At 41.8% G+C, this 21,805-nt stretch overlaps 1 protein-coding gene across 1 annotated transcript; it reads left to right on the forward strand.

The window, feature by feature from the left end:
* Positions 1-2,919: 2,919 nt before the first annotated feature.
* On the forward strand, positions 2,920-17,631 carry gng13b (guanine nucleotide binding protein (G protein), gamma 13b). The gene is made up of 3 exons (XM_037087571.1): positions 2,920-3,448; positions 11,539-11,665; positions 14,531-17,631. The coding sequence occupies exons 2-3, from the start codon at positions 11,568-11,570 to the stop codon at positions 14,634-14,636; spliced, it is 204 nt and encodes a 67-aa protein (XP_036943466.1). The 5' UTR covers positions 2,920-3,448; positions 11,539-11,567; the 3' UTR covers positions 14,637-17,631.
* Positions 17,632-21,805: the final 4,174 nt, after the last annotated feature.

The raw sequence follows: 21,805 nt of genomic DNA on the forward strand, positions 1-21,805 counted from the left end.
CACTGAAATAACAGCAGTAGCCTTCTAAATTCATCCCATTTTACTTGACTTACTTCTTTTTGATCCAAATACTGCAGGTACTGCCCAGGTGCACCTCATGTGATAATGAGGGAGGAACAAGTGCCACCTTTCGCTCTCCCCACCCAGATTAATTCTGCTGGTCCAGGGGACTGAAAGCGTGACGTCTTGCCACAAATTCACTTCTCTAACCTTTTAGGCCTACTGTACCTTTATTTTAACAAAGTGAATAAACGTTTATTTCCTAAAATGACTCACTATACCTTTAAATCATATAATCATATAGACATAAACTAATGGCACTTAATGGTACAACGAATCATCATCTTATTCAGACACTTTAAATGAGACAGTCCTGTCTCATATTACATCTTCTGAGAGATGGTGCCAACTTGCTAAGGTCTGCTGATTCAGCACAAACCAGATTTTAAGATGGCCCAGGTTTGGTCCAACACAGGGCTGAAAGTCATTTAGTATGATGTTATCAGAGCAGGAATGAAGCCCTGCTCGGGGGAGCTGTCTGGACTGGACTCCTATCTGAAGAACACTGCTGATAGTGAGTTGAGGATATCAACACTGACCAAACAGCAGGAAGGACTGCTGCTCCGCTCTGAATGTAAAGTCGACAGACAGCACCACATTGACCAATTTTCACTGTCAGAATACAGTTTGGTTGAAAATATATGTAATGATAAAATTGGACCCTTTTGAATTCTCTATTTAAAGGACTAATCCACTAGATCGTTGTTTAAGATATTATTGCTGACATATGCAGTATAGTTATGTGTGCTGTTAAAATGCCTTTTTTCCTTTTGGTTGCACTGTTTTCTTTATTTATCCATGTCAGTTATCACTCTCCAGTTTCCTTTTGTTTATTACAAACAAAGTGCTTTTGTTAGTGTTGTTGGAAATTGTAACTGCTCTCAGCGCTTAAACCTAAACTTCTCCCACTAGCGGCATTCAGTTAAACTAATAAAAACAGGACTCTAGATAGAAAAACACACCTTTACTTTTGATCAGATTTGGATTTCCCTGAGAGTGATCATTGGTAAAAAGATTTGGGATAATGTAAGTACACAACTAATACATATAACAAAGTTCTAGTTATTCAAGACATTTTAATGCAGGGATGTTACATATAATATCTTTTAGCCAACACTTTGAAATGGCAAAAATTATTTTGAGACTTCTACCTAAAATCCTTTCAGTAACAATAATTCTTCTGCTCTTTTCAACATTTTCACCTCTAGTGATACTACCACTCACTCAGTAATAACACTCAAACCGACACTTCAGCTACTTCCAGCACTTTATTTTAACTGCAAATTCAGTGAATATCATGATTTCTATCCCACTGCCACTTCCACTACAACTTCAGCTGGTTCAGTCTCTCAGCTTTTTCAAAAGTTTCATCTCCTTCTCCAGAAAATGTTCTAGGTCATGGCTAAATCTCAAAGCCAGATTTTATTTTATTTTTTTTTATTTATGTGTTGAATCCAAGAGAGATGTTACTGTTAAAATCAAGTATGTTCCCTCTCAATAGCAAACCTTTACAGATTAAAATGATTGTGCAGTTTGCTGCTGGACTGATGAATTGTGCATGTGCATGTTTTAAGGTTTCAGTTGAAAATCTAAGTCAATATGCAGCAAGCAGACTGGAGGAGTAAACATATGGAATTCTACCCTTTAATGGTCCAGGTCATAAAATAGGAATGGACATTTTTTGTTTTTCTTAGTCTGCATACTCTGGTCCTATGTAGCCTGCAGTGAAAGTACACGTTGTGAATACAGTATATTTTTCTGTGTTAATGTGTAAAAGACATAACATTATTGACACACAGTTGTTTTTATTGACAAAATGAATACATCAAATTAAAAATGAACCATTGCTCAGATGAAAAAAAACCTCAGTCACAGTCCTGCGGTGCAATCTAGTGTTGCCGTGGCTCGACTGAATTATCACGGCATCTTTATTGAAAACGTTAAAATTATCTGAAAATGATTTAATAATTTCATCATATATACAATCACATAACATCAGTTTTATTGTTTAGGCAACAATTTATACCATGGCCATATTTAAGTGGTTGGCAATGCTACTGTGGACATCTAAACAGATTGTGGAGGAGGAAGAATAACAATCACAAAGTCATTACATGTTTTAGGGGCTGTTCAGTTACACCATTTTGTTCAGCAAGGCTCTGAAAACCAAACTAGACTTTTAAAAAAAAAAAAAAAAAAAAAGACCCTGAAATAAACAGAAAAATGCTGCATGCCAAGAGATTTTTCTGGTGCTGACTTCCTGGAAGGAAGCCACCTGAAAAGGTCTGGAAGTTGCAGTGCGCCCTGGATTGATCTCAGCCTGAAACACTTCAAATGACTGCTGTAGATGGCTAAGAAAAACTAGTTTCCAAGCAAGATATCACAACTCAGAATGTGCTCCATTCGCACATGCTGAGGAGGCTGTTCAAGATTCAATCTCATTCAGAGGTCAAACAGACAAACTGGTTACCAGCTCACTAAAACACAATCAGCAGGAGAGAAGATGTATGTAGTCGAACATGCTCCAGCTCTTCTTCTGTGGTCCCTTGGCTCAAATGCAGTATTTCTGATATGTGAAATGAAACAAACTCAAATATGCGCCCCCCCCTCCACCTCCTCACACTGAGAACCTAAATCAGCCTTTTGCAGATGGAGCTATAAGTGGCCATATTAGGGCAGAAATCCAGAGTCTGGCAATGGGGGCAAAGAGGGGTCCGCGCGCACGCACGCAAGCACGCACACACACGCGCGCGCGGTAAAGACAGTGGGAGCGAGGACAGTTTCTCGTTTGATTGGTACCTGCTCAGACTCCCCCTCCCTCCCTCCCTCCCTCCTCTTCCCTCCCTCTCCTCGCCTGGGCAACTCTCTGAACGCATCCTCAGGGAACTCTCCCTCTCCCTCACACATGCACACGCGTTCGCGCGCGCACACGCACACTCACACGCACGGGCGCTCATATAGGAGGATCCCGGCAGAGAGGCTGCCAGTGAACTGCAGAGCGCGCACCGGACCGGCTCGTTAACTTGTCCGCTTCTTCTCCTCCGTCCCCTTCGCTCTCGGGCAGCTTCAGTAGGAGCGACACATCTGAACACCGGGTGAAGAAGAGACTCCTCCAGACAGCCTCAGACTGGTCGTCATCGACTAGTTTTACTCCGGAGACTGCGGATTTTTATCCTTGATCGTTTCCAGTGGATACCGAGAGTGCGCACCGCCTCCCGGAGACAAACAAAGTCCACGGACACTAAAGTCTGCGGTTATTTGCGCTACAGCTGGGAAATAAAAGCCTCTGTCCGTGTGTCGGTCCGGCTGATTTGTCTGCCCTCCCTCCGGCTTAACTGCACCGGTCAGACTTGGAAAGAGCAACAGCCTCCACCGGCGCATCAGTGAGGTAAGAGATGCGACTGCCTCTGTAGCCACATTACACAATTACTGTGCCAATACAGCCGGGTCCGCTCTAAAAATCCTAATTACAGGCCTTTTCTGGGGAAACGAACCATTTCGCGTTGAGCGTATTCAACGTGGACATGAAACTGGCCCCCGAAAATAATGAATTTCTGGATGTGAAGACGATCATTCGGACCATGCATGCAGCTGTGTCATCTGCAGCTCGTTGCGGGGCGCATCTCACCAAGTGCAACAACCCGGCTGGACGATTTCACACTTTGTTCTGTCCGCCTCCAGCCTCCCGACGCACGCACACACGCACACAACACCGGGCCATATGGAGCCCACGAATATTACATAAAACTTACATTTTTACCTCTGCACTTCACCCTCCTCCTCCTCCCCCTCTTCCTCTCCCTTCCTCTCTTGTACCCTCTCCTTCTCTGGCCTCACCTGACCCTGTTTTGGAAGATGCCTGTCTCACACCTCTGGCTCTGAGCAGGGGCGGCCTTAGACAACTTCGGAACATGGGGGCAGAGGCTGCGGTGCCTTTGAAAGAGGGAGGCCCTCTGCAGAATGAGAATCAAGTCCTTAAATGTTGTAATATGAATAAATATCAATAAATAGCCATTATTTGTAACTCCAAATAGTCTGATTATGCAAATACTATATTACTGTAAATATACAAGGAAATCGTTTACAGTGAGGTGCACGAAATCTAGACAGAAAGACACAAAATGGCTGCATCGCTGGAAAGCTTTCGGCGTCCCTCTGTAGTTGTCTTTTTGTTGCTTTGTAGATATTTTGCGTCACTTTTTTGGGCGTTTGGCTTTGTAGTCGTGTTGTGTTGTTTTGTAGCCATTTCGTGCCGCTTAGTATTAATTTAGCGTCTTTGTGGTGTGAACTGTGTGGCCATTTTGCCTTCCTTCGTGGAATTTTTGCATCCCTTTGTTTGCTTTGCGTCTCTCTGTAGCCGTATTGCGTTTCTGTGCAGTGATTTTGTCTCTGTGTGTAGTCATTTTGTGTCTCTTTGCAGTCCTCTTGCGTGTCTTTGTACTTGTTTAATGTCTCTTTGTTGTCTTTTTGCACCTCTTTGTAGTTGTATCTGTAGTTGTGTCTATGTGTAATCGTTTTGCATCTGTTTTAAGTTATATCACATCACTTTGTAGTGCTTTTGTATCTTTGTGTGGTCACTTCGTGTCTCTTTATAGCCGTTTTGCATCTCTCAGTGCTAATTTGATCGACTGTCCAACAAGAACAGAGGTTCTGGTCGAGGGGCCCCTGGGCTGTGACCAGTAGGACCGTTCAGTAATCCAATCCTGATACTGAAAAGCCTTCGACCCATCACCTTCAGACTTTGGCAGAGGGGGGCACCAGGGGTCCTAGGGGGGCCCCACCCAGACTTTGAGTCACATTTTTACCCTGAGGAGGGCAGACCCACAGACACACTAAGCGACAAGTATACCCAGATAGGAGAAGTCAGTTCGAGGTCCTCACAATACGGTGACAGTGGGGCAGATATATAACAGATGACCTTAGCGTGTCCTGACACGCATGAAAACATTTATTCCATCCAGTTCAGCTCAAGCCTGTATTGATCGGATTTGATCGACTGGACATTTCCCCATGTCGGCCAGGGCTGTGCTGGTGTGATATCAGCCGGACTGGTCCCAGTTGCTTCCGAGCTCATTGAAGTGCAGAACGTATTGGCAGGTTGTAAAAGCTCAAACATCGTCTGTCATCGGCTGGCATTTATTATCCTCGGCAACGTCTCTTCTTCAGTTTAACAGCAAGGAGCCTCGTCTTTCTTCCTAAGTCTCTCGTCTCAGCTGGTCAGGGGAGCGCTGCCTGTTCCTTTCTATTTTTAGTCTCTGTTTACAATGCAGTAGCTATAGAGGCACTCTGTTTCCCTTCATGTGTCTCTTCGCCTCACATCGCTCCCTCTCCGTCTTACTTTTGTCTTTTCCTCCTCCGCTCACTCATTTCTTTTCATACCCCCTTTCACCTTCGGTTTCCTCGTTTCCCTTCTGAGCCGCTTCAGCTGCCATCATCATACATCATCAAGTCCGACAAAGCGATTCAGCACATTAAGCATTGGTAGCAGCTCACCTCAAACTGCCACCTGCTCCACTAACACGCACAAATGCGCACAGACAGTATATTACTGTGTGAGGAAGGGAAGACAGCGGAGGAGACAGGGGGTAGAGGTTAATCTCTGGATGCTTTTGACCCAAATCACCATGCGACCTACATACCCACCCCTAAAACAACCACCCCATGATATCCACCACACACCCACCCAAACGCTTCTTTAAAAGGCAAGCGCACACACAAATACATGACAGCCTTTTGGATGCCGTGCCACACTATGACAGAGCAACACATCCTTATCCTTATCCAACACATTTCTGAGGCCCAGTGAGTTATTAATTACCTGTGACAAAACACGCTGCAGCGACTGGATTTGGCCTAAATTGGGCTGAAGTAGTGGAGAAGAAAAAGTTTGATTAGAAGAATCTCATGGAATAGTTTTTTAATAAAGCAAATGTAATTAACTTGTTCTCCATCTTCCACAATGCTTCAGCATAATCTTGAGGCAAACCCGACCTCCCCTCATGGCAAAGTGTCCCAGTTTAGACTTACAGCTTCATATCTGCCGCAGTAACGACTGCATACACACCCAAACCTGACCGAACGCCACACACTGCTGCTCAGGAACTCACAACCCAAACGTCTGTTACACAACTGAATGGCTCGAAAGTTGAGTCTGAATCAGGTTTACACTGGATTACATAAATTTGTCCGCCACTTTCATTCAGACTGAAAGATCTCAACAAGGATTAGATGGATTTCCATGAAATTTTGTGCAGGCATTCGTGGTCCCCAGAGGATGAACACTACTTACTTTGGTGGTCCTTTAACTTCTCCCGTAGCACCATCATGATGTTTACACTTCTGGTAGTGAGTGAAATTTCTCAACAGCTATGTGATGAATTCCTCTTGGTGTGCACATTCATTCCCTCCAGAGGAATGATTGTAATAAGTGAATATCCCTCATTTTTCATCTGTCTTGAACTCAAGTGCTGTGCACATAAATGCCTCAAAGTTACAGTAAAATAAACTACATAAAACAAAACAGCACCAGCTGTGTCAGTCACTATGATAAATTGCACATAACAAATATTGCACCCACCCCATGAGGCATAAAGCAGCAGCAGCACGAGTCCAGGAGGCCAGCAGGGCGGCGCTACAGGAACAGCCTGTTAACAGCAGTTACCTGCTGAACATCAGCATGTTAGCATCGTCACGGTGAACACATTAGCATGCTGATGCTAGCATGTAGCTCGAAGCACAACTCTCTGCCTGTACGTGCATTTTATAGATCCCACCATTTTTCTTAGAATAAACCCACCCTACTCTGCCTCTGATTGGTTGCCGTTGTTGCTTGAGGTTTTTGAATTAATGCGTGAGGGGTGAGATTGGCTGGTTAGGCCAAAATATCAGGGTAGGCCAATCAGAGGCAGAGTAAAAAGAAATAACCAAAGTCTGCTGGATATAGACCTTTAGACTTGTTTTCATGTAACTGACTTTAAAGCAATGTTAATGTTAATTGTATTATTCCACAACAGTAATATTGCCAGTCGTCAATTATGTTTACCATTACACTGTGACTTCCTGCGTTCGCGTAGCAAATGTCCATTATGACCATTTGAACGTTATTTCGACTGTGTATCTATAAGTCACATGTCCAAACAACACATCTCCATCAGTCAGAGTCCAGCCGCCTACAGCCAGTACACATCCTCACCACATCCTGTGTAAACAAGAAGCAAAGCTTTTGGACTTTTTCCTGATGGCAGGTGGTAGAGGAAAAAAGACGGGTTTATGCTCTCCAGTACAGGGAAGGAACCTTTGAGGAAGCCGACGTCATCCTCGTGAGAGTAAGCAGACGAGGGTTTATGAGATTCATTTATAGTAATCAAACAATAAATTTGTCAACGTGTTTAAACAAACCACTCAAGCACAATTAAATACGACTGCTGGTTTGGGTGGAGTGCGGTCTTCTCGATGTTTTTTTTTGTATCAGTAACAGCCATAATTGGACAAGTCATACTCCTGGCCGGACCACAAAGAGAAAGAGGAAGAGAGATCGCTAATGTGTGGCGTAATTGATAACTGTTTGAAAGTTGTGGAAGACGGATGGGGAACGCTTAGCGAGGAGGCATCTGTGGAAGGCAGCAGGAGGCAGATGGAAAACAGATACCAGGGAGCAATGAAAGGAGGAAAGTGAGAATGCTGCAGAGGGAAAAGCCTTTTTTTGATTTAAAACTCAGAGTTGTCAGACAACAGCAGACGCATGGCAGCACGTTCCATCATTTCAGTTTTCCTGTGTAAAAAATGTTTGAATGTGCTATCTAAGGCTTAAAGTTTGCTCACGTTTTAATTAGCTGGGAACTCAGATGCAAGAAGGTAAACATAGACATGTGCAGTAGTAGTAGTATGGGTGTGTATTGACCAAATGACAGGCGGGGTAACTTGAGAAGGGGCAGGAGACGGGACAATGGACAAGGCAAACGATGGAGAAGTGAATAGAGAGAATATACGGACAGATAGATAGATGAGTGTGAGGAGACAACATTGTTGTAAAACATCACTTTGATTTAATGTTTTCATACATTTAAAAGTATATAAAGTATTTCTGATTCTGCTTTCCTACATACATGCAAATTGCCACCTGACGACGCATTTAGTTATTTTCAAACAGCATCTGCTCATAGCAACTGAAGCATGATAAAATGTTTTAATGGTTATTTTAACAACATTTTTTTGTTTTTCCGTCTCAATTGGATAGAAGGTCAGGGTAGTTTAACAAAAGATGGTGTTCATTCAAATCCGACAAAGTCAGCAGTGACCTGGAGCACAAGATGCGTTGCTTTATTAAAGCTGAAACTGTGGTCTTACCTTCAAGTACCCAGGATGTGAACCCGGTCCCCTGCCCAAAGTTGTGTGTGATCAACACCTCTGTCTCTTTAAAAAAAAAAAAAAGGTTGCTTGTCATCATAATTCAGGCCGCAACTGTTTGCTGTCAAGCTTTTATGTTCTCACATAGCACGTAGAAAGCAGCAGAGAAACCGGAACTTCTGGGCTCCTTTCCAGAAGTAAGAAAGAGTTTGTTGTGTGTCTCACTTCATATTTTTAGATACGGGTGATGGTTTCTTTCCTGCAGTAACATAATATTAAATCAATATTGGTGATTCAAACTCTGGTTACAGGTTTTTAACTGTACACAATGTGCTATCACCTACTGCCAGGGTGTGTCCTAAGGCCAATCTACCCCAAAACGTGTTGCACCCTCTCTCACACAGAGACACTGGCAGAGATGAGGTGAGGAAAAGAAGGTAGAATAAGAGGTAGAGGCTTGGAAACACACAGACAGAGCAGATGAACACAAGTAAAAGTGGGGAAAACAGACGCTGCTGAAACCTGATCTCAGCCGGGATATGGCCATCACTCTGCCTCTCTCTGTCTGTCTAACATTGGTGAGACACACATGTAATATCGCACCTGGTGTTTTCCCCTCAAACTCACAAAAGGACACGGACACACCTCACCAAGTCAGTACAGATGCCTCCCTGTCTTCCTTGCGTTCCCTTTTTTAAACCACAACCTTCCCTCGTCCCTCCTCCCAAATCGCTCTTTATGATACAGTAACGGTTATCATTCGAGGCCGAGGCGTTCAAATACAAAACAGTAATAGAAATCAGCCAGCCGTTTATGTACGCCTCAGGCTTTCAGATGTTCAGACAGCTGATTGATTATTTCTGCACCAGCATCCCAGATATCCATTTTGAGCAGGGGGAAAAAAAATCGTTACCCGCTAGTTATTTCTCAAGGCTGCTTACACGCTGATGATGTGGTGTGCACAACTGACTGTTCCTTTAAAAGAGGGATACAGCAAGCTACAGCAGCTATATAACTGTTGATCAGTGGGCTGTAGCGGTACCTTCAGAAAAGCGATCCGTTTCCAATCTTAATGCTAAGCTAAGATCACTGGCAGCCGGCTGAAATCTTTATAGCTTCCTATTTACCGTACAGACATTAGAGCGGCATCGATCGACTCATATAACTCTCAGCAGGGAAGCGAGTGAGTGCATCTCCAAAATGTGTAACTATATATTTAACAGACATAATGGGCACTTTGTTCTGGTATGGAACAACTCTACAGACATGAAAAACATATATAAACATGAATGTTTTTTGTGACTAGGTTCCTATTTTCAGTGCATTTGCGTCAAAGTGGAAGTGGAGGGCTTTCGGATCCATTGAAATGATGCTGTGGATTAAACTGTTATGGTTGATGTACATCATTAGCGTCCTGACCATGCAGTGAAGTGGGTGTTGAATTCAGAGCTGCTTTTTTTTCCCCTGCCTCCCAATGCCCCCTCACTCACTAAACTGTCATAAAGGACAATTGCATAATATCAAGTATTAAAAAAAAATACCATTGTTGTTTTCGGCGTTGAAGCACCTCAGTGAGATCGATTCTGAGTGCAGACTAGACAAGCACTCGGCTCACCCGAATCCTCTAATGACTCACATCGGCGCGCGCACACACACACACACACACAGATACACAAACACACACACACGCACGCGCACACACACGCACGTGCTCTCGAGGGTACACGAACGCAAGTGCACACGCACACACAAGAGGGGAAGAGTATTGTTGAGAGGGTAGAGTGGACAGAGAGCGTGGGTGGGGAGTGAGAGTAAGAGGGAGGGAGGGAGGAACAGGGATAGAAAAAGATGCAGCGGAAGAGAGTGAAGACCGTATTCCTGTGGAGAGATGACCACTGGCATGTTTGGCTTTTTTCAAACCCATGTATTGCTATCCGATGAGGTTTTCTCCTGAACTTAACGCTTGAGACTTATGAACTGGTCATAGCCACTGTAAGCCTCACAATCAACTGTGTATGTGTGCCTTAGTGCAGCTTACACACACACATGTGTATATATATACACAATGTACCTTGAGTGTTGAATTTATACTCGACCAGGGATTTTAAAATGAGGTTGTGTGCTGTATTTATGTATTCACCGACTACAGTTCAGAGCCTCTTTTTAGGGTTCGACTGGCTATAGCTTGTGTTGGTAACTACCTCCATGTGGCTTCTGTACCACTACCTCTAACAATGTAGCTGTTAATTAGTTTATCCAAAACGTATAGCTAACAATTAGACTTTCTGTCTCACTGTCACGCACTCTTACCCTCAGCAAGTGCTCTTGTGTTTCAGGTGACTCAATGTGTAGATATGGCGTAAGTAGCCCCTGGTGTTGCAGGTCCCCTGTGGTTGGGTATCATAAGCTAAAAGCTGCATTACTGCATTTTACGAAACTCTGACATGGCGGCATGCGGAGGTTAGGGAGAGGGCTACACACTCATCTTACAGAGTTTTCTGTTGGGACACAACTGTATTTCAGTAGCACACGCAAAGGAAGTGGGGAGGCAGTGTTGGGGGGGGTCTTGAAGGGCAAATGGGAAGAAATGGGACACAGCATTAGTACATGCTGTCCTTTTTTTCTCGGAGCAAAAAGTGTTCTATTTTTCTCTTCCTTCAGACATTGAATGTAAACTCTTCTCCGGCCTGCAGTCATGATTGCTTGTAAGAAATCATCAAACTACAGTCGGCAATAAACAAGAAATGAGCCAGAATTTGCACAAAATCAAAGTGCTGCTGAACCACTGTCAAGTTGGTTACAAACATAATTAAATTTGGCATATTCATCAGAGCTGTGGAACTTTTTCCTAAAGTAGAAACAGACAGCCCCAAGGACACAATAGAAGGCAACTGGATGTATCCTGTGGTGTTAAGAGGGCCTGCCAGTTTTGGCAGCACTTGTTTGTGCTCTATGAATTTAACAGCTGCTATTCTCCCTTGCTGTAGGTGGAATGGATAAGCAGCAGTTATAAATCAGATGTTCTTCGTGGTGTTCTTGCTGCAGGGCACAGTTGTATCGAGCGTGTCTGCCTACTATTAAACAGTGTTACGTGCTGTATAAATATAACTCTGGCCTCGCTGCTGTGTACAGGTAGAAAAGCCCCACATCAAGCTGCAACCATGGATGAGATGGACCTGCCCCAGATGAAGAAGGAGGTGGAGAGCCTCAAGTACCAGCTGGCCTTCAAACGAGAGAAGTCCTCCAAAACAGTCACTGAGTGAGTGTTACACAAAAGCTCTACAAGCCTCAGCCCAAGCCCCAAAAGCAACAGTGATGAATAGCTCTGACTCAGAAAATGAAATAGCTTGTCTTTGCTAAACACACCAAGCACACCAACAAACGGCGTTCAACAGTGTTGAAGAGTTAAAAGTTTACACAACGAACAAAGTTTGTAAGATTTGAAGACAAACATGTCCAACTTTATTTACAAGACTGCATTTTAGGCAAAATACAGTAAAGTTAGTAGTTTGACATTTGGGAAATATATTTTTTAACAAGGTTAGTTCAGAAGATGAATACACTCCCATGTCTGTGTGGTAAATATGAAACTCCAGCCAGCTGTTAGTTAGCTTTGCTTAGCTTAGCTTAGTTTAGCACAAAGGCTGAAAACAGTTAGCCTGACTTTCTGTCTAAAAGTAATAACTGGACAATGAACTTCTGAAAAGAAAGCGAATTAGTTTATTTCCTCATACGATCTCTTTAACAGACAAGATTCACACTGCTATGGAAGATTACTTTCTAACATGTGGCTATAGGGGCACATTTAGAATGAAAGCATATATACTATATGTTTTTTTTATTATTAGGTATAGATGTATAGATTTCAACATTTTAAAGACACCTGGATATCAAAAATATCAAAAAATGTGTTAGACACACAAATATCTATTGTTGTATTAGTATCAATTAGTAATTAGTATACATTAGTATCATTTTTTAACATTTTTTTTATATCTTGAATCACTGTTCCATAACTAATCAGCAAACCAGTGCAATTCAAAATTAACACCAATATAATAAATTCTTCTTGCAGTGGGCTTTAAATATCTGCGGTTGTTATTCATTAAAATAAATATGATTGTGGATATGACCGCATTAGTCAACCCACCACAATGATAAAACAGCGATATGACCTAATTGAATAACACCTGCCTTGAAGGCTACTGTCACAGCCGCGGCATAAATCGAAGCTGCAGCCGTCATTAACGACGATGCAGCTCTCTCTTTGTCTGTCTCGTGCTCCCACTGCAGCGCCAGCAGATTAAGGGCCAATCACGGAAAGCTGAGACGAAACACTTCATCTGAGGCTTCATCAGCAGCGCTTGATAGGACCGTCTTCTGACTGATGCTGTTTAAATGCGGAGTACAAAAGTATTCAGGGTCAGTGTTTTCAAAGCCTGCGCGTGACTCTTGTGAATGTAAAAATATCCCAGAGAAAAATAGGAGGACTGATTTGTTTTTCTCGACTGGCGCACTGTAACTTCACGGATAATGAGCTGAATTTAAAGTGAGACTATGTGACCTAGAAGATTAAGATTAAATCATTTATATTCTTACCTTCACAAGTGAGAAGTTCAACTCCCAAACAATAGAGTGTATCTTTGATGATTTCAGTACACATCGTGCTACAGGCTCACCACCGAGCTTGTGGTGGCTAACGTTAGCTAGTGTTAGCAGACATTAACGGGACATTGCAGACATTACTGAGACACAATCTCTCTCTACTGGTGCTTCCGTCACATTATGTTTTATCCTGTCATAGGTTAACATTTCAATTGATTTGTGACAAAAGTAGAACAAGAAGTAAACACATGCTATTTGAATGGTCATTTGAGAACATTTCAGTAAATACATTCATTAGCCATCAGGTAGATGAAAATGTCAGTGCCACTGTGGTGTCAGCTATATGAAACTAGCCTACTGCCACTAGCAGATTATAAGGTTAGCCTGGTTCTGTCCACCCAGTCCACCACATCTAAAGCACACTAACTCGCCAAGCTAAGCTAACAACTTTTCACATTTGTCCTACAGACATGAGAGTGGTTCTGATTTTTTAATTGTTTTTTTTTTTTTAATCAAACTCTCACCATGAAAGCATACTCTCAAATACTGAACAATCGAGCATTGCAAGTGGAAATATTTGGTCAGACCACTCATCTAATTGTAATGGGTATATAATTTTAATGACTATTTTCTGCTATTAAGCGAATAGGTGCAAGAGTAACATATTTTTGTAGGCTTACCCAGAAGTTAGCATTACGCTGGTCGAAAGTCTATGTGACTTTTCAAGAAAAAAAGCTCTGTGGCAAACACAATTGCATGGTACTTACATATTTTGTTCTGCAAGATTTTCTTCACAAACGGACACCGCTTTTAAAATTTCTCAAGTGCAAAAATAACCGCTAGAAATAAAAAAGCTAACATTAGGCGATAAACAAACTATATCTTAGTTGCATGGCTTCAGCGTTACCACCACTACGTGTCTCTTACTACACTATACTGTACACACTTTGCCATGAAATGATCAATCTGCAAGTTTAAAATTAGATTTTGACTAGTTTGTGACTAAAGTCCACCTGTAAAGCTGGACTAGTTGGTAGATGAGACTTGTTAGCGACTTGTTAGCGACCGCCTTTATAGACAGGTAGCAACTTTGTAACTCAAATGTGGTGTTTTTAACGAACATATTTAATAGAACCACAAATCTTATTCCAGGCATTTAGTAATAACCCATTCAAAAACTGCACTAACTTCAAACAAAGTGCTAAAAATGCTAACTTATTTTAGGGCTCATTCCTGCAGCACTCTATGGACAGACAAGAACTTTTTTTTTTTTGTTTTAAATGGGTGTGATTTCAGCCGCTGTAAAGTACCTTGGTTAAATAAAAGGACTTAAATGACACATTCTCCCAAAAAGCTGGAGTTGCAGAATGTAGTTACTCCTGGCCTCTTGTCACTCATTCTCCCTCTCTTTCTTGCCTTGTATGGAAGAAGAGGAAAAGTGGATAGTGGATGGATTGTGGTGATAAACTCCCTCTGGAATTAGAAAAATGTCTCTGTCTCTCTCCATCTTTCCACAAAGCTTGGTGAAGTGGATAGAGGACGGCGTCCCAGAGGATCCCTTCCTGAACCCGGAGCTGATGAAGAACAACCCATGGGTGGAGAAAGGAAAGTGCATCCTTCTTTAGAAGAAACCAACCAACCCTGCCACGACCTTTCGAGTATAACCGCCCTGACCAACACACACCTACAGATGAGCCCCCCACCCCCCCGAACCTGACCCTGCTGACCCGTCCTGCGAAAGCCACGACTGGACAGCGCCTCCTAACCTCTCACCGTGAATGTACAACAGCTCATATCCCCCAACTTCCCTGAACACACACTCCAACAAGGGCACAGAAAAACACACTGACAGAGACACACAGTCAAACACTATAATTCCAAGAGTTTTGGGGTTTTTCTCTGACTGCCACACATTCACTGCAAGTTTAATCCTGCCACGGCAATGCATCATCATTACTATACTATATGACGATGATGATCAATACTCTTATTACATGTATAGATATATGATGACTTATTTATGCAGCTGCTAGTCACAAGCTTTCTCTCGTCACTTACAATCTTTACTCTCGATTGTGAGAATTGCAGTTTTACTTCCTTTTTTTGGTGTTTTTTTCTCCATCTCTGACGAGTTGTAATAAACTGCAGAGTCACATTCACACTGCCGGACAGCAGATCCGCTGGGCTAATTTGGCTCGTACAAAATGATCACTTTCGTAAAAAACCCAAAGCTAACTTTTGGTACTTTTTCAATTGAAAGTTAATAAATGGTGTAATACTGTGGTTTACAAAAGTGTTGACACCTGATTGAAACTATCTTAAACAGCCTAGAATGATGTTTAATGAGATGATCATTCATTGGCTTACAGACTAGGGTTTGCCCCAAGATAGAAATCAGCCTTGCGCAACACGTTAGGACCCTGTGTACATTACAAGGACATTGAGACTGATGATTGTAGTGTATATGACCATCTTCTCAAGTGTATTTGCATGCTTTAAGTTAAGCTAAGTTAAGATGCTTGTTCGTCATCATAAAGCTTTTGGCTGCCGTGTACACTTCATTACAATTGTCACTGCTTCTTGGATGTACTGGTTCTTTGACACCCGTGCTAACTCGAGTGTAAATGGTCACTTCATCCTCACTGAAGGCACTTCCTATCCAACGCGGGGTCACTTGTAACATCATATCCCCATGATGCAAGCCATTCTAACACCAGAAATTACTTTGTGACCAATTTTAAGTCTTTATAGGTTCTTATGGTGCTAATGTGTTTTTTGGTTACACATACAACACCGTTGTTACAGGTCTTTTTGACAGATAGGACAAGGGTTCGTTGTTATGTGCAAACAGGCATGTTAATCGCGTAAAGGTTTCAGCGTGCTTGAAACGAACTAGCTCGTAGGCAGTGTCCAAAGTGTTTGTAGCTGTTTTCCCGAACTCACAGAGACAGCTGAGGCCTTTACACAGAAGACAGAACACACACGAGTTAAGAAGAGTTCAACTTGATGGCAAAACTAACTCGCAGCTATCCTCCCAGCGTGACTCCCACAGTTTTCATACGTAGTTCGGATTTCACACCACTTGCAAAGCATGGTTCATCATATTTACATTCCGAGGACGGGATCTGTAGCCAGCGTTGTTTTGCTTTCAATGTCATTAGGTCAGGAAAGTGTCATAGCAGCTCTGTTTGTGTTAGCTATGGGTCTCTCAAGGGGGTTTTGAGTTTACTGCTCCCTCTCCTCCTTAGCTACAGCCCCCAGGGACAACACACAAACACACACACGCACATACACACACGCGCACATACAGGCACTCAACATGTAGATGAAACCCTGCACACATACGATCTCTCACCACTCCACACATGTACAGACGGACCCCTTTAACTTATTAACTTATTGATCAATCGGTAGTTTATTTATTTATTTATTTATTGACGAGACATTTTCTCTCACCTAGGTTTTTGTTTCCCATGCCTGCACTCCCTCCTCCTCATACCCCACCTCAAGAGAAAAAACAAAAAACAAAACAGAAAATGACCAAAAAATCGACTACACCTTGCCAGATCACCATCTACTACTGCCTTGTACACAGTTTCCTTAAAACAAGAATGTAAATATGTGGCATGATCACCGCTGACCTCAGAACTGGCCTGCGTGTGCGTGCATGCGACTGTAATTGTGTGTTTATGTGCATATTGTTTTTTTTTTCTTTTTTTTTTCCTCAAAAGAGTGCATACGTTTGGACGGTAGGCTCCCTTGCAGATTGTGAAAAGCACACACACATTCACGTGCACACGTGCAGCTGTGTCACACACACAGGCAGGCCTGAGGCCGAGCAGATCTACAAAAATCGCACTCGCACACACACTGCATAGTGAGAATGTGTATGAGGGGAGGAGTGGCAAGGATGTGGGATTTCTCTAAATGACTCGGGACAGGGGAGCCTCACATCATCTCAGTACTGTAATGAGTCTCATTATATAGATTTTCTTCAAGATGACCCAGTTCCCTAAAGGCTACTCAGTGCTCAGATGACATTGGTCCTATTATGTGTATCTGCAAATATTTAATTTTCCTCTTTTTTTAAAATTACTATTTGGTCAGTGATGTGCTAATAAAGTGTTTTTTTTTTTATTGAACATGCCTGCATCTATCCAAGACTGTACTTCTTACTTCCTGTTTTTTTAATTGTTGTTATTATTATTATTATTGTATTTATTAAAATACGCTTGGGGAAAACAGTAACAAATGAAAAAGTAAAAACTGTACTATTGTACCTGAAGTCAGGCCAGTGAATTTAGGATGTCCAGTACAACATCAAGCATATATGCAACATGATGACTCCAACTGAAGCCATTTTAGAAGTCCCAATGTTAGTTGAGATGCACCCCTATATTTTGGAAATGACCTTTTTTTGTTATTTTTTTAATAGTTTAGGTGTTGGAAAGTACAATGTGTGTGAATTAGCTGAATGATATATAGTCCCAGCATTCATGATGAATGCATAGACTTCTAAAATGGCTTCCAGGCTCTGAGCTTCAGATTTGTAGCTTTTCCAGTGTTAGCTAAAAATGTTGATGTTAGGATTCTGTGGTCCCAAACTTTTTTTTTTTTTAGCTCTTACAAAACCGCTAGAAAAGCAACAAATCTGTTCTGCTACAGTCTCACAGCGACTTAGCGCCAGAAGTACGTGAGAGGGTCCCTGAGTCTGCCTGTCCCTTGTCTGTTTTCTGTTCAGCAACTTTACTTGTTTGGTTTGTTTTTCTATAATCTGAACGTGCGTACGTATGTATGTTATTACTATTATAATGACAGCATAAAATCTTGTCTAAATATCTAGCAACATATTCCTTGTGAGAGTGCTTTGGAAAAAAATTATTATGCATCAGATCAAGTCCTAGTGTAAAAATGACAATGAGCAATAAATTAAAGATCATTTTTTATTGAATGTTTTGCAAAAACATTTATCTTATTGAATAAAGTAGAAGATTTTTAGACAACTTGGTTGTCTCTGTCGGCTTTTTGTTGTTCCATGCACCAGTGTGAGACAAGTATATTCAGTGAATCACTTCTTATCACCGTCTATCTAAATACTGTAGACCTTGTATTGTGCTAAATGGCCATTCTTACTGCAGGTGGCAGTAAGAATGGGGATCTTCAATTTACAGTGCTAGAAAATAGCTACGTGAATGAAAAGTACCGACGGAAACATCGTCCCAAAAACAACAAGCGTGGATGATATCACACAGCTGTACATGTTGTGCGGCCTTTCTGGAAATGACATCAGCAGGACAGATACACCAGTCACAAGTGATTGGTTAAGGCAAAATAAGACAAAATACAGCTGTCTCCAAGCCAGACTGGGCTGAACACAATGGCAGATTGGATAATAACATGAAACAACATGGCAAAGTTGCACAGTATAGTTGATGGCAGCAGCTTTAAATGCAGGAAAAAAAACTCAGTGGGTGGGTAATGGTTAAACACTCCTTGAAGTGTATTAGATATTCATCCCCTGCAGGCCACATGGGTAGCTGACAGTTTTTTAATCTTGTTACTACAACAACACCTGATTAAGTCTAACCAACCTCTAACAATGGGCAAAATAGGGACTAGAATCATCAAAATGTGTTAAATTCATGACCATATTAGCATAATGGTCCTGCAAAATCAGCCAGTCATAAAGTTTACCAGCTAATTAGCTATAATTTACCAAACCAGCGTTTGATAACAATGAGTGCTAGCCATCAAATTTCTTAGCTCTGACTGGGCTTCAGTCACTCCTTAGACCGAGAAACAACCGATTTTTCTACTGCTCAGAAGAGCTCTGTGGCGTTAAAGATGGAGTTTCTTAACAGCTACAAGCTAGAAGGGTGGCTGGATGAAGTTGGTGGTGTCTTTGTTACAGACAGCAGGCTCCTTCCTAAATTTAAGATTTGAATGGTATCATGGCCGTGTTAAAAAGTCATGGAAAGTCTACGAAAGGTATTTAGCTACCAGCTAACCATCATGAAAGTTAAGTCATTCTCAGCATCTTTTCCTGCCTCTTGTCTTTATGTGCCTAAAGCTGACATTTTTTAACCAGATAAAGTTCTTTGTCTTATAACTCTTTTCTAAAATCTGTTACCATCCAGGAGCTAAACTATGTAACATAACTGTACTTATGTATTATGGAAATATTATTTGCAGCACAATACATTACTCTGTTACCAGTAAAAGAAATATATTACAGTAACACATTGCCTTTGTAACACGTTACCCCCAACACTGGATATAAAAACCTTAGGTAGGCTAGAAGGCTGTTGGTAGTTTTTCCATCATAATGCATGTCTAAAGGCAAATCTTCAAACATATGGCAAAGAAATGAGTTATCTCGTTCACCAGCTAACTAGCCGTCATGGTCAGCTATAACAAAATATCGGTTTGGTGGTAGAATTGTACCCATCGCATTTTTAGCATCTTGCTTTCCTTTCCTTTGCCTTCCCTTCTCCTGTTTTGCTCATAACGAGCCACAACTATGATGTTCACCTTGCAGGGATTCAAGAGCTCAAAAGACCCCCTGAGGCCGAGAGATTGAAGACTGAAGACTCAAAGATTCAAAAGACTGAAGATTCAAGATGCTAGCATCACTTACATGAGAACCACAGAGTATTTCTTCTGAGGAAGAAGAACAGGCAACACCAGTGAAGGCTTTTTTAGAATGGAAAATATGTTTTTGCTGTTCTAATGTGCTTGGGCAGGTTTCGTCGGTAGAGCTACGGTATGGGATTTGTTGATCTTATTAGTTAAAGAGAGCCCTCTGCCCTTTTCCAAACATCTCCCAGGTTTAGCAAAGGTCCTAGCCAGAGAAAACAGCATTTTTTTGCCTGTGACCATCATCTTTTCATTTGACTCGCTGTACTCTAAGTTTTTAGCCTTGTAGAGCAGCTCTAGAGGTTAGAGACAGAGGAGGCACAAGGTCCTATAGAAGGCTCCACTCAAGGGAAAGACCGAAAGCTGCAATCTCTTCTTCTCCTTCCCCTCCACTGCTTCTTGTGACTCATGAATAATAGAAAACAAGAGTAATCAGAGGGCCCTCACTCTTTTTTTTTTCACCCTGTCAGTGCCACTCGGTCTCTCACTTTCTCTCCCCCTCTCTGTCCATCCATCCTATCCCATTCCTTTTCTCTCCATCTAATCCCCTTCACTTCTCTCCCAATTTCAATCCATACTGTAATTGTGAGCAAAATGTATATTGGAATGTAAGCTAGTGTGTTGCCTACAGCATTTAACACACTGAACACACATCAGATAACCAATATTTGATTAAACGTGAAAAATATATGCCTTAGCAAGTGGGGAAAAGAACAGCATCCCATCTGAGAGAAGAATCTGTAAAATACGGACATATTGCTCACAGTATGATGTGCAAAGTGCAAAAATACCTCTCAAAAAATGTTGTGTGCTTTTATTATGCTACATTTTTACCATTACACTGTCCTCATGACTTGTGTGGCCACGGTGGCTGATGTCAGCCTTGCATGGAAGCAGCATTATGTAGAAATTAACATTTTGTGCAACTTGATGCCTCCCACAGCATTAAGACCTAATCTAGGAGGTAATGACAAACACAACTCATGACGTCATGACACCTTTGTGTCTTGAAATCTTGCATCTTGCATTAAACGTGTATGTAATGCTGTGATCTTACCCTCTCACTGAAGCTACACAGCGCAGAAACAAGTGATGGGGCACCAGGGTGGCTGAGACAGAGACACCATTCACCCTGTTACAAGACACTGTGCCATCAAAATCATTTTCAAGTTGTCATTTCAAGGCAAAAAAAGTTACATAATGTTGCTTTAAAGCACCATAATTGACCACATGAACACATTCAAAAAAGTAACTTTTCTAATTGACTTTCTGTTCTCAAATAGAACGAACCTCCTCTATGTGTATATCTTAATGATGCAAAACTAATTAGTGGAGAAAAAACTACCAACCGGCACCTTCATAATAAAAGCCCACATACTGCTCAACTATAAAACTTCCAGTATGTGAAACGCTAATTAGCCATTTATGTGTGCTGTTGATTCTTTTATATTCATTCTGAGCCAGTTTTCAGTTTAAAAATAACACATTAAAAACAGAAGCAATGCCTCATACTCTGTGTGTCAAATGATCAACATTATCTCACAGCTTTTGTCTGTTAAAAGTGCTATTTGTAAGAAAAAATGATGTTTGAGTTTCATTCCCAACTCGTCAAATAATGACACTCAGGGTCTCCCAGCTCGTCAAAAACTGAGGATTTGTGGAGGAAGCCCACCGTCCTGCAATCCCAGAGCTTTATTATTTGACGAGGTCGGGAATGGGACTCAAAAATCCACTTTTCACACAAATAGGACCTTTAAAAACCAAAAATGTAAGTTCATGTGTTTGGACACTGAACTGCTGAACAAAATGCAACCAATCCCCAGTATTTCTTATAACAATGGTTTCATTTGCTCTTTTTCCTGTGGCTTATGATTTGTTTGGGGAGCTTCAGAGCAAATCCCAACGCCCCTTGCTCATAAAATGATGCAGATACCTTCAGACGAGTAGAAGGTGGACTCTTTGCTTCATATATTGCAGATATTCTCAGTTTTTAACACCGGTATGTTACAGTTCAATTTCTTTTGTGGGTATATTTTCAGACAAGAGGAAGTGGAGACGATGGGACAGCTCTTTCTCAGGGTGTGTCTGTCTGCTTTTTATGGGTCACCTCCCCTCAATCCCTTCGACACACACTGACACACACAAGCACTCACTAATG

Source organism: Acanthopagrus latus, chromosome 23 (genome assembly GCF_904848185.1).
Source record: "Acanthopagrus latus isolate v.2019 chromosome 23, fAcaLat1.1, whole genome shotgun sequence".
Taxonomy (NCBI): domain Eukaryota; kingdom Metazoa; phylum Chordata; class Actinopteri; order Spariformes; family Sparidae; genus Acanthopagrus; species Acanthopagrus latus.